A 17,057-nucleotide genomic window follows, 5' to 3' on the forward strand; every position below is an offset into this window, starting at 1 on the left:
GGGGGGGGAGCATGACTTCACCGCTCAACGTCGCCTGCGGACGTACAAGGAACGTTGCCAAAGGAACCACCAATGTTTCCCATCCTGCTCCAAAATGTGTTTTTTAAACTTATTTCTCATGAAAAACAAGAATAGTCGTTGACTCCCCCCCCCCTTTCTGGCAATGTTCAAACACCAAATAGATTTATTTTTCAAGGAATCAAGTTACAGCATTAACTACAACACAGTGATTGTGTTTCGATTTAAAGCTTTCGTGACTGCAGGAATTCATCTTCTTGGTTCTTTCGATAAAGTCACGTAGAAGGGAAGTAATAAAATAATAAAAAATAAAACATAATAAAATAATTCTCACGACGTTTCGGCCACAACGCAAGCAGCCGTCCTCAGGTGAAGACCAGGTCTGTCTCTCTAGACCAGGTCTGTCTCTCTAGACCTGGTCTTCACCTGAGGACGGCTGCTTGCGTTGTGGCCGAAACGTCGTGAGAATTATTTTATTGTTTTATTTTTATTATTTTATTACTTCCATTCTACGTGACTTTACCGAAAGAACCAAAAAGACAGTGATTGTGGTGAACATGCAAACACAAAACATGGCTCAGAAACTCATATTTGGCACTGTCTTTGAAACTGATTGGCCTATTTTCATACTTAATTTGGAGCTTTCGTGACTGCAGGAATTACTCGTTTGGTTATTTCGGTAAAGTCACGTATAAAGAGAAAGTAATACATTAAATACTAGCATACGACGTTTCGATTGCAACACAAGCATTCATCATCAGGTATAAATGAAATAGAAACACAAATCTAGTATACTTAGAAATGTAATGTAATACAACAGAGAGTCGGATAACATAACAGTCAACACCCTACCTGGTTGATTACGTTCTTCCTGAGAATGCTAAATTTGAGAGAGAGACAAAACACAGAACCAGAGACATATAGACAGACATATAAGCAGATACAGATATCACAGAGATACATAGAGAGAGAGACATGGCCTATTTTCATTGCATTTCTTCCCAACAATGAAGGATGTTCTTCTATAAACTTTTTTTAAAATCCTTTATATTAAGTTCGCTTGCTTGCTTGCTTGCGTGCTTGCTTACGACCGTGCAAATCTTTCGGTCGTTTTTTAACCCACTTCCCGTGATCCAATCGAGCTGACATTTTCCACACAGACTCGTTGTGCGAGACAATAAATGTTCGTGAAAAAAAATTCCCAAAATTTAACACTTTTTAGACAAAAAAATATATTTTACATATATTCAAATAGAACTCATTCATGGCTTTGGCTGAACGTCACAGTGTAAGAGCCCAGAGCGTAACCCCTCCACAAGCCGTGGCGGAGTAGCGCAGTTGGTAGCGCCCTCGCTTCCCATGCCAAAGGTCGCGGGGTCGATCCCCGCGTCCTCCACAGGCGAATATATTTTTTAATCCTTTAGATTAAGTTCGCTGCCACGCATATTAAGGATTTATAGTGAAAAACTTTGTTTTTACGGGTTATACTTATTAAATCCTTTATATTAAGTTCACTTGCTTGCTTGCTTAGGACCGTGCAAATCTTTCGGTCGTTTTTTAACCCACTTCCCGTGATCCAATCGCGCTGACATTTTGCACACAGACTCGTTGTGCGTGGCAATTTATTTTCGTGAAAATTTTTTTCCAAAATTTTACACTGTTTAGGAAAAAATAAATTATATTTAATTACCAATTGCTTAATGGTGGCAGGCAATCATCTGACCCATAGGTGGCAGCCATCTCAAGCCAGAGGACGAGAGGACTCTAGCCGCCACGCATATAAAGGATTTATAGTGAAAAACTTTGTTTTTACGGGTTAATTTTAAAAAAATTTTACCAGCTAAGGCCCACTGAGCTATGCAGCTCTCGTTCAGAAGCGACATGGCCACAAATGATAGCCCAGCGAAGTGGCTTATCATCACGTGCAAATGAATAGCAGACAATTACTCTAAACGCACCTTTCAAAATGTGGAGGGGAAAACCTCGGAGCAGACCCCGGAGAAAAATCCACGCGACCGCGGGGAGAGAGAAAGACGCAAACTCCAAATATTATTCATAATAAACTGTTTTTGGGTTAGATCCCGTTATTTATAAATGTGTCGTAACTCTCCACCACCCGACACGGCCAATCAGCAAAAACAAGTGTCACGTTGACAAAAGACAAAATAGTTCACTGCTTTAGCCCCCCGGTGTGTTGAAGAGTGAATCCACAACATTTACAAACAAATTTGAGTAGTACGACGTTTCGCTGGTAATCGCATCCAGCATCATCGGGCAATTCGTTTAGCCATGTTTGCTTGTTGTAGTACGGAGTTAGACTGATGGCCTTAATCTAAGTTGTATTGTGGTTGTTGTTGTTGTTGTTTGACTTGCATCCCACTGGGATTTTTGCACACAGCGTTGGTGTACACGGTGCTTTCTTGGATTTTCTGTTCGCACTTAGTCACATATTCACTTTAAGATGTTTTCTTGTTCATGTTTTTGTTTGTTGCGGTTGCACCCGATTCAAGAGCCGAATGGCTCACAGGGCTACACCTAATAAATGAAACTTGAACTTGATCCCGGCCTTAAATAGAGCAGCAGCAGCAGGGTGATGCCATCATTTAACTCGTTCAGTGCAGTGATTTGAGGCAGAGGGGGGGGGGGGTATTGTAATTATATAATAGATTAGTAATCAGTTAATTGTTACGATTAGTAATGAGCTGTAGATTAGTAATTAGTTTTAATGTGTATTATACTGGTAGGAACCTCCTGGTTACACCAGCCCACAGGGGATTATTGTGTCCGTCGTGCAGGGAGGGGCGGGGAGGGTGGGGAGGGGCTGGGTGGGGAGGGGCTGGGTGGGGAGGGAGGGGCTGGGTGGGGAGGGGAGGGGCTGGTCACCCCGTGGTGCCCTTATAAAACTCAACGTTTAACCTACTCACGCCGGCTTGTGCCCGCCCTCACAGTCGGGCATATTTGCGGAATACACCACGCCGCCGTTGACCCTGCAGGCCATTGACCAAGCAACCCAACGTTCCTACCAGCTTCCTCCGCAGGAATGTGTTTTAACTGAACGCAATTACCAAATATACAGCAGGCGTTAGGGTCGGGATCGATCGAACCAAACAGGGGCGAAAGTGACAGAAATGTGTTATTTTTTATATTTATCAAACACTCCCAATGGATTAATATACAACGTGTACACACCAAGACCGTAGCCATGGAGTCAACATTGGGGGTGGACCAAATCTCAATTTGAAAACTCATTTCCTGCCTAAGATATTTAAAAAATCACTAACACATGGGATGGACCTTTAATTTATTTTTTACAATAATGTCTAATAGTGTATTGTATTACATTGCTCTGTTTTTTAATTGTTGACCTTTTCTTGTTTCATTGTATGTAATGGCAGAGATTAGGGCTTAATAAAGTACAACCATAACCCACCCAATATATATTATAAAAATACGTTCTTGGTACACACACAAAAACACAATGAAAACATTACAAGCACATTATTTTTTATACATTTTATTATTTTTTTTAAACAAAAAAACTTTTCAAGCCAAGCAGTGCGCATTCGCGATGGAAATGAAGGAACATTTTAAACGCTGCAGCATTTTGTTTCGTTAGTAGCTTAACTGTCATTCAACCCCCCCCTATTTCGATTTAAAGCTTTCGTGACTGCAGGGATTCATCTTCTTGGTTCTTTCGGTAAAGTCACGTAGAAGGGAAATAATAAAATAAAACATAATAAAATACAATTCTCACGACGTTTCGGCCACAACGCAAGCAGCCGTCCTCAGGTGAAGACCAGGTCTGTCGGAAAGACAGCGTCTGACAGACCTGCTCTTTACCTGTCTTTCCGACAGACCTGTTCTTCACCTGAGGACGGCTGCTTGCGTTGTGGCCGAAACGTCGTGAGAATTGTATTTTATTATGTTTTATTTTTATTATTTTATTATTTCCCTTCTACGTGACTTTACCGAGAGAACCAAGAAGATGACCCCCCCCCCTATTATCCGCATCGGAGTCGATGGGGTCCACAGTCGCTCTCGATCACCCACTGCTGTAGCCCCCCCCATCACCAGCCACGATCAATCCACTGCTGGATGAAGGCTTCCCACGCAAGCGAAAAAGAAGCTTTGAAGCTCAGCGGATTCCTCCAGCAGCCTGGAGATTCCGGAAGCTGCAAACGCCGCCGTCACCCACGACCCCGCGATGTTAACGATCCACGTCGTCAAACGCCGCGTCCGATTTTTGTTTTCATTAATTTTTTTTTGTCATGCGCGGATCAGCGGAGTAAAATCGTGGCAGACAAACCTACGGATAAATAGGACCCTTGAAATGTATTTTTTTTTATTTTGCCAGGTAAGGCCAATTAATCGAAACGCGTGGTTATGTTGATTCTAAATGTGGAAGGAGGGGGAAAAAACCGGAGGACCCGGAGAAAAAATCCACACGACCACGCGGAGAGAGAGAGACACGCAAACTCCAAATACGCAACAGGCATCATCAGAGTTGGGTTCGAACCCACAACATCCTGCACACCAAGCGAGGGAGTTAACATCTCCTAGCCACCGTGATGATGATAGTGAGAGACACGCAAACTCCAAATATGCAGCAGCAGGCGTCAGAGTCGGGATGGAACCCACGACCTCCTGTACACCAGGCGAGGGAGTTAACATCTCCTAGCCGCCGTGATGATGATGATGAGAGAGAGAGACACGCAAACTCCAAATACGCAACAGGCATCATCAGAGTTGGGTTCGAACCCACAACATCCTGCACACCTGGCGAGGTAGTCAACATCTCCTTGTCAACGCAGCGACCCATATTTGGGCTCCACCCACCCACCAGATCGCCGCGGATAAGCGGAGTTCCGAATCTAAAAACCTCACGACCGTAAAACTTGCTTTAGATGTCAACGTGTGACGAAACCCAACAACAATAACCACAATTTAGATGTAAAGCTTTCGTGACTGCAGGGAATCATCTTCTTGGTTCTTTCGGTAAAGTCACGTAGAAGGGAAGTAATAAAATAATAAAAAATAAAACATAATAAAAGACGCTGTCTTCTCGACAGACCTGTTTCTTCACCTAAATACGGCTGCTTGCGTTGTGGCGAAACGTCGTGAGAATTATTTTATTATGTTTTATTTTTTATTATTTTATTACTTCCATTCTACGTGACTTTACCGAAAGAACCAAGAAGATGAATAACCACAATCGCAACTTAAATATCTCTCCAGCGCCAGGTTTAATAACGGGGGGGGGGAGGGGTTGCCACCCGTCCAGGTTTTACCGGGACAGTCTAGGAATGTGTTCGCCTGAGTTTGGGTTGGTCAACTGCACACAGTTCTAACGAAAGACCCCAGTGCTGACTTGAGATGTACGGAGGTTGTTGGCAAAGGTGGCAACCCCGCGGTTAGCTCTGTCGACAGAAACCCGACCCCCTCTGCTCGCAGATCTCAATGAGATTAATTTCAGTCCGAGTCCACCCAGGAGGACCACACCAACTCCACCCCACCCGGGGGAGGGCGATTAAATTTTCGCGATTATATCGAATCCAATAATCGAGTCTATATATTGTTGTTGTTGTTGTATATAACACTGTGAGGGTTTATATCGGCCTCTAGTGGCTGCAAGTTGGGGGCGAGGTCACGATAACCCGGAGAAATGACGCAGGGGGAAATCGAGCGACTTTTTTCCGTCGATTCACCAAACACGCGATTTGACGCGACGCGCTCGCGAGCTTAAGAACCAACACATTCATCGACGTCTTGACATTCTCATTTCGGGCTGAGCCAACCTAGGAGGGAGGGGGCAGTTCGTACCACCTCAGGCTGGGGCCGACACGAAAGCGGTGGCTCTCATAGCCGTCAACCCATCACGGCTTATTTTTGTCGCAGGGAAATTGAGATTTCAGGTCCATACCGGGCGTACGGCCGTTGCAATACGGGCAAATGTTTTTGTCCATTTGTTTGTGTTTCTCCCTTGCGATGGGGACCTTTGTGGGATGAACATTGAGATTTACCAGGGCCACGGGGTGACCAATACGGTCTGAATTTGTTCTGTGATAAGGTCGGGCGCTGATGGCGGGTTGACAGGTATGGGCTGTAAACGGGTCCTCCTGCACTCATACCTCGCCCGCTACAGAGGAAGCCTTCAATCAGTTTGCAGAAAAATACAAACACCGAGGTTTCGAAGAGATTTTGTGAAGCCGCGGGCCAAAAGCGCAGCCCTGCAACGGCCTTCTCACGCCACCGCTGATGGAAGGGCTTCCCCATCCACCAGAGGCTTGAATCGCTCCACGAGTTAGACGCCATCTCTACTGAGGGTTCTAGATTTGAAGCTTTCGTGACTGCAAGGATTCATATTCTTAGGTTTTTTCGGTAAAGTCACGTAGGTAAAAAAATTAAAATTAATAAAAGTAAATAATAATAAAATAAAAATCACGACGTTTCGGAGGCAACACAAGCTTCCGTGTTGCCTCCGAAACGTCGTGATTTTTATTTTATTTTTATTTTACTTTTATTAATTTTTATTGCAATTTTTTTTACCTACGTGACTTTACCGAAAAAAACCTAAGAATATCTACAGAGGGTGCTTTTTTGTTTTCTTTTTCGGCCTACTCTTCCACGGCGGCACAGACGCATCGGAAGAGCGGCGTGGTCGAGTTTCCCGCTCCTCGCCGCCCCCGCCGCTGATCTGACTTTGAGCCGCGGTCTGGCCAAGGCGAGCCCCGATCGTGTTGCTTGGGTGTCGGGGGCACGGGGGGCCTTCAGGGAGACAAACTTGGGTGGATGAGGAAAGCTACCTTTAGATCCCACGAGGAATCGGTTGTAACGTGCTCGCTCGCTCTCTCTCTCAAGGCTGTGGACACACAACCTCCTCAACTCCAGACGTCTCGTCACGAGCTCCCCGTTTGTACGTCGACATCATCACGGCTGGGAGTGGAGGGAGGTCGTCAAAGACTGGCAGATTTACCCTTACGCTTTTTATTTTTTATTTGGAGGATTTCCACGGAAAAATAATGGATCCGGCCAAGGCGAGCCCCGATTGTGTTGCTTTGGTGCCGGGGTTTCAGGCAGACACATTTGGGGCGACGAGGAAAGCGACCTTTAGATCCCACGAGGAATCGGCTGTGACACGCTCGCTCGCTCTCTCTCTCAAGAATGTGGACACAAGCTTCTCTCTCCGACGTCTCGTCACGCATCCCTGAACCCAACGAGCGGTCCGCATGTCAACATTATCACGGCAGAGAATGAAGTTTGGTGGGTGGGTGGGGGTGGTGCCGTCAAAGGCTCGCAGATTTACTCAGAATTTTTTTTTATAATTTAGCAGCATTTATCTTCTTGGTTCTTTCGGTAAAGTCACGTAGAATGGAAACAATAAAATAAAAAAATAAAAAGATTATGTTTTATTATTTTAAAATAAAACATAATATTACGTTTTATTTGTAGAATGGAAACAATAAAATAATAAAAATAAAACATCATATTATGTTTTATTTTTATTATTTTAAAATAAAACATATTACGTTTTACTTTTATTATTTTAGTGTTTCCATTCCACGTGACTTTACCGAAAGAACCAAGAAGTCACGAAAGCTTTACATCGAAATTTAGCAGGATTTCTCCGGCAAATAACGAGTCGGGCCAAGGCACCCTGAATGAGCTGTGTCGAAGATTAGGGTTCTGTAACGAACTTTCTGACCCCGTGTCCCCTACTGGACCGTCTGTGAAATAGCGCTTCATAGCTCATCGGATTTCTCCAGGATAAATAGAGATTCTGATTCTGCATCGGGCAAGGGTTTACTGTCTAGGATGAGACGAGGGTTTTCTGTATGGGAAGATCCGAGGGTTCTGTACCGATGGTGTACGTAAGTGTGGAAGGCAACTATGCCCATGGATTGAATTAGCATGTTGTATTCGCGTGGAAATACGGGGACACATTTACACGTCTTGTTTTATCACCCAATTAGTCCAGCCGGCTTCAAACTGCAAAACTAAATCATCAAATGGTTTCAACTCGAATATATCTCGGCATACATTTACACGCACGCGCGCGCACACGTACACGCGTGCACGCGCACACACGTACACGCGTGCACGCGCACACACGTACACGCGTGCACGCGCACACACGTACACGCGTGCACGCGCACACACACGCGTGCGCGCGCACACACACGCGTGCACGCGCACACACACACGTACACGCGCGCACGCGCACACCCACATGCACAGGTGAATGGTGAAACGTATGAACACGGCACACGTACGCTAGTCCACACCAATGCACGTGTGCAATACAGTACACACAGGCGTGTGCGTGCGTGCGTGTCTTTGTGTGCGAGGGCTGATGTAAATGTCTGTGAGCTGACAGAGCAGTGGACGTTCCTGATGAACCTTTGTTCATTACCCTGCACGGCATCATTGGCCCATCATCGCCATCATCAGTCCGGTACCTCTGATTAGGCCGGTTGGCTGCGTACGGTGCAAAATAAGTTCAACATGCACACATACTGCCCATAGACTCAACACTGCCCATAGACTCAACACTACCCATAGACTCAACACTGCCCATAGACTCAACACTGCCCATAGACTCAACACTGCCCATAGACTCAACACTGCCCATAGACTCAACACTACCCATAGACTCAACACTGCCCATAGACTCAACACTGCCCATAGACTCACCACTGCCCATAGACTCAACACTACTCAGCTGAGTCTCTCTCTGTGAGTCTCTCTCTGTGAGTCTCTGTGAGTCTCTCTGTGAGTCTCTGAGTCTCTCTGTGAGTCTCTGTGAGTCTCTCTCTGTGAGTCTCTGTGAGTCTCTGACTCAGTCTCTGACTCAGTCGCTGGTAGCCAGGGCTGTGAGTCTCTCTCTGCGAGTCGTGTGCAGGGCAAGGCGAGCTCAAGCACGTGCCAGAAAAATAACGAGCGTTCATCTACTTCCATCACATTTGATCAAATGTCTGAACAACGGTGGGACTTTTAATGGGAACTCATCCTAAGAACGCGCGGATTCACTGCTCCAAGACAGCCCACAGACGTTTCTGATCACCCTGCACACACGTGATTGTGAGCGTTGTGTGCTTCTGTGTTTGCCCGCTTATGTGTACGAGTATGTACGTATTAGTGTTTGTGTGTGTGCTTGCGTGCTTATGCGTTTGTGTATGTCTGTGTACGTGTGTAGATGTGTACGTGTGTATGTATGTGCTGTGTATTATGTGTGTATACGTGTGTGTACGTGTGTATATGTGTGTATATGTGTACGTGTACGTGTGTTTGTGTGTATGTGCTGTGTATTGTGTGTACGTGTGTGTGTATGTGTGTGTACGTGTGTGTACGTGTGTATGTGTGTACGTGTGTACGTGTGTATGTGTGTACGTGTGTACGTGTGTATGTGTGTACGTGTGTACGTGTGTATGTGTACGTGTTTGTGTGTATGTATGTGCTGTGTATTATGTGTGTACGTGTGTGTGTATGTATGTGTGTATGTGTGTGTACGTGTGTATGTGTACGTGTTTGTGTGTATGTATGTGCTGTGTATTATGTGTGTACGTGTGTGTGTACGTGTGTGTGTATATGTGTGTACGTGTGTGAGGTGACCCGGGTTCGATTCCCGCTCACGGCCAACACTGGTGACGATCATCTGAACCGGTCCTGGGCCTCCTCTAGGTCGACTCGGCCTCAAATGAGTACCTGGTGCGGTGTGTAAACATCGCCACTGGGGAGACAAAGGCGGTCGGGCGTGGTGCTGGCCACCCACCCCCTCATGTACCGTTCCGGCCTTCGTAGGTGCTCGCTAACAGCACTTGCCCCTACAGCCTGTTAAGGCTATACAGGGGAACTTTGTGTGTGTATTTGTGTGTGTACGTGTGTGTATAGGTCCATGCGTTTTTTTTCCCCCATAGGTTAGGCAGCAAAAAACGTCGCTAGTTTCCCCGTGAGGGAAAGTGGTTTCATCCCAATAAACAAATCGAAGAAATAAATTAAACTTTAACGAACGCTAATTTAGAAGAAAAAAAAATTACAACGCGGAGAACAGAGCGATGAATAAAAGTTAACGCGAAAAACAGAACGGGTTACCAAACGCAAAACGGGCTAAGTCGACGAATTCAACGATAACAACAAACAGGCCTCAAGGTTAACACTGACGGATCAAACAATTTCGAAAACATAAACCCAACATGGGCTAAATAAAGCGGAACGAAAATCGGCAAAAGGTAAAAAAAGAAACAAGGAAAGTTAAGGGGGTAAGGGGGGGGGGGTCACGAGTAGCAGCTGCAATCGCCGCTCCCCGACCGGCCGCGAGAGGCACAAAGGGCCTCTCCCGTGACAACGCCGCTCTGGAGGGCCTCCTCCTCCTCGTCAATTCTTCCACGCTGCGCCAGACGCCTCCCGGAAGACGGTGGCAGGCGGTGTGGAGCGGGAGGGGGGAAACGGGGTCGGTGGGTTGACCGCCACCCACACTTGAACCTCACCGCACGTGCGAGCGAGGGGGCGAGCGGGGGGGCGAGCGAGGGGGCGAGCGACAGGGCGAGCGAGGGGGCGAGCGAGGGGGCGGTCGTTGGGTCAGACGAGAAATGATAATGATTCTAGATTTGAAGCTTTCGTGACTGCAAGGATTCATACTCTTGGTTTTTTCGGTAAAGTCACGTGGGTAAAAAAAAATGAAATTAAAATTAATAAGAATAAAATAATAAAAAATCACGACGTTTCGGAGGCAACACAAGTCTCCGTCATCAGGTGGGACCGTCACAGCCAGATTTGCTGCATCAAGTGATATAAAGGATGATGGCAGATGGTCAGCAAATCTGGCTGTGACGGTCCCACCTGATGACGGAGACTTGTGTTGCCTCCGAAACGTTGTGATGTTTTATTATTTTATTTTTATTAATTTTAATTTCATTTTTTACCTACGTGACTTTACCGAAAAAACTAACAAAATGATGATAACGACAACAACAACAATCGACAGGGAAGTGGGGCGCCGCGTCTCCCGAGCCAGCTATCTCGCAAGAAACGCTTCGCAACGGAGAAGAGAGACTCGCTCGCGATGCGACAACGGCACCGTGTTGACACGCCGGGGTGGGCGGGCGGGGGGGGTCGACTCGTTTGAGGCCGAATCAATCTAGGGGAGGCCCAGAACCGGCTTAGATGATCGTAAACCGGTGTTGGGCATTGGCCGCAAGCGGGAATTGGAACTCGGGCCTGCCGGGATTCGGAGCGCAGCGCGCTAACCGCTGCACCACCGCTCCCCCACCCCCCCCCCCCCCCCACTTCACGCTCTTGCGCGCAAGCAATTGCCGAGTTGTTAAGTCGCACGCTCAAACTTTTACTTTAAAATATCGGGTGGTGGTGGTGGTGGGGCGTGGGGTGGTGGGGGGAGGGAAACGTGCAGCATCTCACGATCCGGAGAACACGGTAACAACTTCTTAAGATTTTACGACAATTTGCATGGGAGGTAAAGGCGCGGCCCTGCAATTGCCGGCTCCGACGCTGGCCGAAGGTTCGCTCTGGGAGAGCCCGTCGCGCGTGTGCGTGGCCTACTACTGGACATCTGCGAGAGAGAGAAAAAAAATAAACAAAAAAAATCTTCACAGCTCACAAGATTTCTCCCAGGACAAATAACGCGATTCTGATTCTCTTCCCCCACCTCTTCCGCGCAGTTCCCAGACGATCTCCGAAGAGGTGCGGGTTTACCCCCGCCACGCCACGCCCCGTCGCTCCGCGTGACCCAGCCGATTTGACTCGACAGTGTCCGGAGAGGGATCCGCGAGGCTTTTCCCCGACCTTCCGACGACGGGAGAGACGGAGTGCCGGTCCGTCGCCCGGACCGCCCCCCCACCCCCCCCCCCGACGGCTTCGCACGCAAAACGTCGCCCCGCTGGATTCCGGAAGGACACGGTGGGTCGTCGCCACGCGCCGAGTTGCACGTTTGCAGTTGAAATCTTTTGTCGGTGTTTTTTTTCTAGGTCTCCCCCCCCCCCATTGACCAGGACGTCTCGGGGGCTTGGGTTTCATGCTTCCATGCGTTATCATCCACGTGTTGTCTTCTACGTGTTGTCTTCCACGTGTTAATCATGTTTTCCATGTGTTGTGTACCATGTGTTGTGTACCATGTGTTGCTGTCTTCCATGTGTCGTCTTCCACGTGTCTTCCATGTGTTGTTGACCACGTGTTACCCATGTGTTGTTGACCACGTGTTATCCATGTTGTTGACCACGTGCTATCCATGTGTTGTTGACCACGTGTTACCCATGTGTTGTTGACCACGTGCTATCCATGTGTTGTTGACCACGTGTTACCCATGTGTTGTTGACCACGTGCTACCCATGTGTTGTTGACCACGTGTTATCCATGTGTTGTTGCCCACGTGTTATCCATGTGTTGTTGCCCACGTGTTATCCATGTGTTGTTGACCACGTGTTACCCATGTGTTGTTGACCACGTGCTATCCATGTGTTGTTGACCACGTGCTATCCATGTGTTGTTGACCACGTGTTACCCATGTGTTGTTGACCACGTGCTATCCATGTGTTGTTGCCCACGTGTTATCCATGTGTTGTTGACCACGTGCTATCCATGTGTTGTTGCCCACGTGCTATCCATGTGTTGTTGACCACGTGCTATCCATGTGTTGTTGACCACGTGCTATCCATGTGTTGTTGACCACGTGCTATCCATGTGTTGTTGACCACGTGCTATCCATGTGTTGTTGCCCACGTGTTATCCATGTGTTGTTGCCCACGTGTTATCCATGTGTTGTTGCCCACGTGTTATCCATGTGTTGTTGCCCACGTGTTATCCATGTGTTGTTGCCCACGTGTTATCCATGTGTTGTTGCCCACGTGTTATCCATGTGTTGTTGCCCACGTGTTATCCATGTGTTGTTGACCACGTGCTATCCATGTGTTGTTGCCCACGTGTTATCCATGTGTTGTTGCCCACGTGTTATCCATGTGTTGTTGCCCACGTGTTATCCATGTGTTGTTGACCACGTGCTATCCCCAGGTAAATGGCATTCTCCATCGCGCTGCCGTTCCCCCAACCGGATCTTTGCAGTCGGCTTCACTCAAACGACATGAGGTTTGCCGGCACCTGCAAAGCGTCGGAACGCAGAAAAAAAAACCACTCCGTCACTCAGCCGGGAACCAGCGGTCGGGTGACGCGAGTTGCCTAACCGCCACCCGGCACAGGTGAATGATGAAACGTATGAACACGGCATACGTACGCGAGTCCACACCAATGAACGTGTGCAATACTGTACACACTGCCCATAGACTCAACACTACCCATAGACTCAACACTACCCATAGACTCAACACTACCCATAGACTCAACACTACCCATAGACTCAACACTACCCATAGACTCAACACTACCCATAGACTTAACACTACCCATAGACTCAACACTGTCCATAGACTCAACACTGCCCATAGACTCAACACTGCTCATAGACTCAACACTGCCCAAAGACTCAACACTACCCATAGACTCAACACTGCCCATAGACTCAACACTGCCCACAGACTCAACACTGCCCATAGACTCAACACTGCCCATAGACTCAACACTGCCCATAGACTCAACACTGCTCATAGACTCAACACTGCCCATAGACTCAACACTACCCATAGACTCAACACTGCTCATAGACTCAACACTGCTCATAGACTCAACACTGCCCACAGACTCAACACTACCCATAGACTCAACACTGCTCATAGACTCAACACTGCTCATAGACTCAACACTGCCCACAGACTCAACACTGCCCATAGACTCAACACTGCTCATAGACTCAACACTGCCCATAGACTCAACACTGTCCATAGACTCAACACTGCCCATAGACTCAACACTGCTCATAGACTCAACACTCCCCATAGACTCAACACTGCCCATAGACTCAACACTGCCCATAGACTCAACACTGCCCATAGACTCAACACTGCCCATAGACTCAACACTGCCCATAGACTCAACACTGCCCATAGACTCAACACTGCCCATAGACTCAACACTGCCCACACACTCAACACTTCCCATAGACCCTGCCTCCCCCGAAGGTGGGAACCCCCCCCCCCCACCACGAGCCACGCCCCACCCGCCGCCGCCCGAACAGGCGGCATGCCGAGAGGCCTCGACGATTTTCACGTTCCTCCGATCGGCTGGGTGAACGCAACGAGCGGCGACAATCGGGACAAGGCAAAGATTTGCACGCAGCGGACGCGACGGCCCACGTGGTCTCGCGCATCTCAGAGCACCGCATCTCACCGCATCTCACCGCATCTCACCGCGTCTCACCGCATCTCACCGCGTCTCCAGCCCAGGGGTTACCCCCCCCACCCCCACCACTGCGCAGCTCAATACGAACGCGGCACCGGCCTGCGGTAGGTTTATTCGACTGCGCGTAGAGGAGGGGGGTGGGGGGGGGGCGGGCGACGTTGCCGCGAGGCTTTTCCCAACTCAGTAGGTTGCGGTGCGACCCGTCGCATCTTCGGCAAATCGGTGACCGTGACGCCGGCGCACGCTGCGGCCTTTCTACGCCCGGCGTTTACCGTCAACGCTCCCCCCGCCGCCGGATTAACCAGGACGGCCGCCACTGCAGCAGCGCGGTGGACTGGGCGGTGAACAGAGCAGTGGACTGAGTGGTGGACCGAGCGGTGGACTGGGCGGTGGACCGGGCGGTGAAATGAGCGGTGGAGCGGGCGGTGAAATGAGTGGTGGACCGGGCGGTGAAACGAGTGGTGGACCGGGCGGTGAAATGAGTGGTGGACCGGGCGGTGAAATGAGTGGTGGACCGGGCGGTGAAATGAGCGGTGGACCGGGCGGTGAAATGAGTGGTGGACCGGGCGGTGAAATGAGCGGTGGACCGGGCGGTGAAATGAGCGGTGGACCGAGCGGTGAAATGAGTGGTGGACCGGGCGGTGAAATGAGCGGTGGACCGAGCGGTGAAACGAGCGGTGGACCGAGCGGTGAAATGAGTGGTGGACCGAGCGGTGAAATGAGCGGTGGACCGGGCGGTGAAATGAGTGGTGGACCGGGCGGTGAAACGAGCGGTGGACTGGGCGGTGAAACGAGCGGTGGACCGGGCGGTGAAACGAGCGGTGGACCGGGCGGTGAAACGAGCGGTGGACCGGGCGGTGAAACGAGCGGTGGACCGGGCGGTGAAACGAGCGGTGGACCGGGCGGTGAAACGAGCGGTGTACCGAGCGGTGAAATGAGCGGTGGACTGCGCGGTGGACCGGGTGTTGCACCGGGTGCTGGAGTTCACCTGTGGACGGTTGCTCTTGCAGGAGCTGTCCAGGTGCCTGTGCCAGAGGTGAGCGTTGAGCCTCGTCCCCGCCTGGAACTTGTACGAGTTGCCTGCAGGGGATGACAGCGACGACGATGACGACGACGATGACGACGACGATGACGACAACGATGACGACGACGATGACGACGACGACGCCACAGGGGCAAGAGACAGAGCGGTGAGGGGGGGCATGGGGAGGGGGCCATGGGGGGCACGGCGGTGAGGTGGAGGGGGGCACGGTGGCACCTCTAACTAGAGGGAATGAGAGAGCACCTCTCCCCGGGGCAAGCCGGCCTTCTCTCCCACGCTGGCCAGCACACCTCCCTCTTGAACAACGGGAGGCACTACCCACACGTTTCACCTCGCCGCACGCGGTGACCCTGTCCATCGACTTCACCGCGATGCACACCCATGGGGGCGTGGGTGGGTAGGGGTGAGTGGGTGGAGTGGGTAGGGGTGGGTGGTTAGGTGGAGTTGGTTAGGGGTGAGTGGGTGGATGGGTGGGTGGGTGGATGGGTAGGGGTGAGTGGGTGGAGTGGGTAGGGGTGGGTGGTTAGGTGGAGTTGGTTAGGGGTGAGTGGGTGGATGGGTGAGTGGGTGGATGGGTAGGGGTGGGTAGGAGGAGTGGGTAGGGGTGGGTGGTTAGGTGGAGTTGGTTAGGGGTGAGTGGGTGGATGGGTGGGTGGGTGGGTAGGTGGAGTTGGTTAGGGGTGGGTGGGTGGATGGGTGGGTGGGTGGGTAGGGGTGGGTAGGAGGAGTGGGTAGGGGTGGGTGGTTAGGTGGAGTTGGTTAGGGGTGAGTGGGTGGATGGGTGGGTGGGTGGATGGGTGGGTGGGTAGGGGGAGTTGGTTAGGGGTGGGTGGGTGGATGGGTGAGTGGGTGGAGTGGGTAGGGGTGGGTGGGGTTGGATAGGGATGGGTGGGTGTATGGGTGAGAGGTGAGTAGGTGGATGGGTGGGTGGGTGGATGGGTAGGGGTGGGTGGGGGTGGGTAGGGGTGGATGGGTAAGGGTGGGTGGGGGTGGGTGGGGGTGGGTAGGGGTGGGTGGGTGGGTAGGAATGGGTGGGTAGATGGGTAGGGGTGGGTGGATGGTTAGGGTTGGGTCGGTAGGGGTGGGTGGTTGATTATGGTGAATGGGTGGATGGGTGGGTGGGTAGGGGTGGATGGGTAGGGGTGGGTGGGTAGGAGTGGGTAGGAGGAGTCGGTAGGGGTGGGTGGGTAGGTGGAGTTGGTAAGGGGTGAGTGGGTGGATGGGTAGATGGGTAGGGGTGGGTGGGGTTGGGTTGGTGGATGGGTAGGGGTGGGTGGGTAAGGTGGGTGGGTAGATGGGTAGGGGTGGGTGGGGTTGGTTAGGGGTGAGTGTGTGGATGGGTAGGGGTCGATGGGTAGGGGTTAGGGTGGATGGGTAGGTGTGGGTGGGTAGGGGTTAGGGTGAGTGGGTAGGTGTGGGTGGGTAGGGGTTAGGGTGAGTGGGTAGGTGTGGGTGGGTAGGGGTTAGGGTGAGTGGGTAGGTGTGGGTGGGTAGGGGTTAGGGTGGATGGGTAGGTGTGGGTGGGTAGGGGTTAGGGTGAGTGGGTAGGTGTGGGTGGGTAGGGGTTAGGGTGAGTGGGTAGGTGTGGGTGGGTAGGGGTTAGGGTGGATGGGTAGGTGTGGGTGGGTAGGGGTTAGGGTGAGTGGGTAGGTGTGGGTGGGTAGGGGTTAGGGTGAGTGGGTAGGTGTGGGTGGGTAGG

General features: G+C 50.4%; 1 protein-coding gene across 1 annotated transcript in view; it reads right to left on the reverse strand.

Annotated features, from left to right (window-relative positions):
• Nucleotides 1–10,010: 10,010 nt before the first annotated feature.
• RALGPS1 (Ral GEF with PH domain and SH3 binding motif 1) overlaps nt 10,011–17,057 on the reverse strand; it is a 76,365-nt gene continuing 69,318 nt past the window's right edge. Inside the window, 2 exon segments of the mRNA XM_078619140.1 lie at nt 10,011–13,122; nt 15,305–15,396. Of these exon segments, the coding sequence (XP_078475266.1) occupies nt 13,093–13,122; nt 15,305–15,396 (122 nt within the window). The 3' untranslated portion in view covers nt 10,011–13,092.

Source organism: Lampetra planeri, chromosome 61 (assembly GCF_965212315.1).
Source record: "Lampetra planeri chromosome 61, kcLamPlan1.2.h2, whole genome shotgun sequence".
NCBI classification, from domain to species: domain Eukaryota; kingdom Metazoa; phylum Chordata; class Hyperoartia; order Petromyzontiformes; family Petromyzontidae; genus Lampetra; species Lampetra planeri.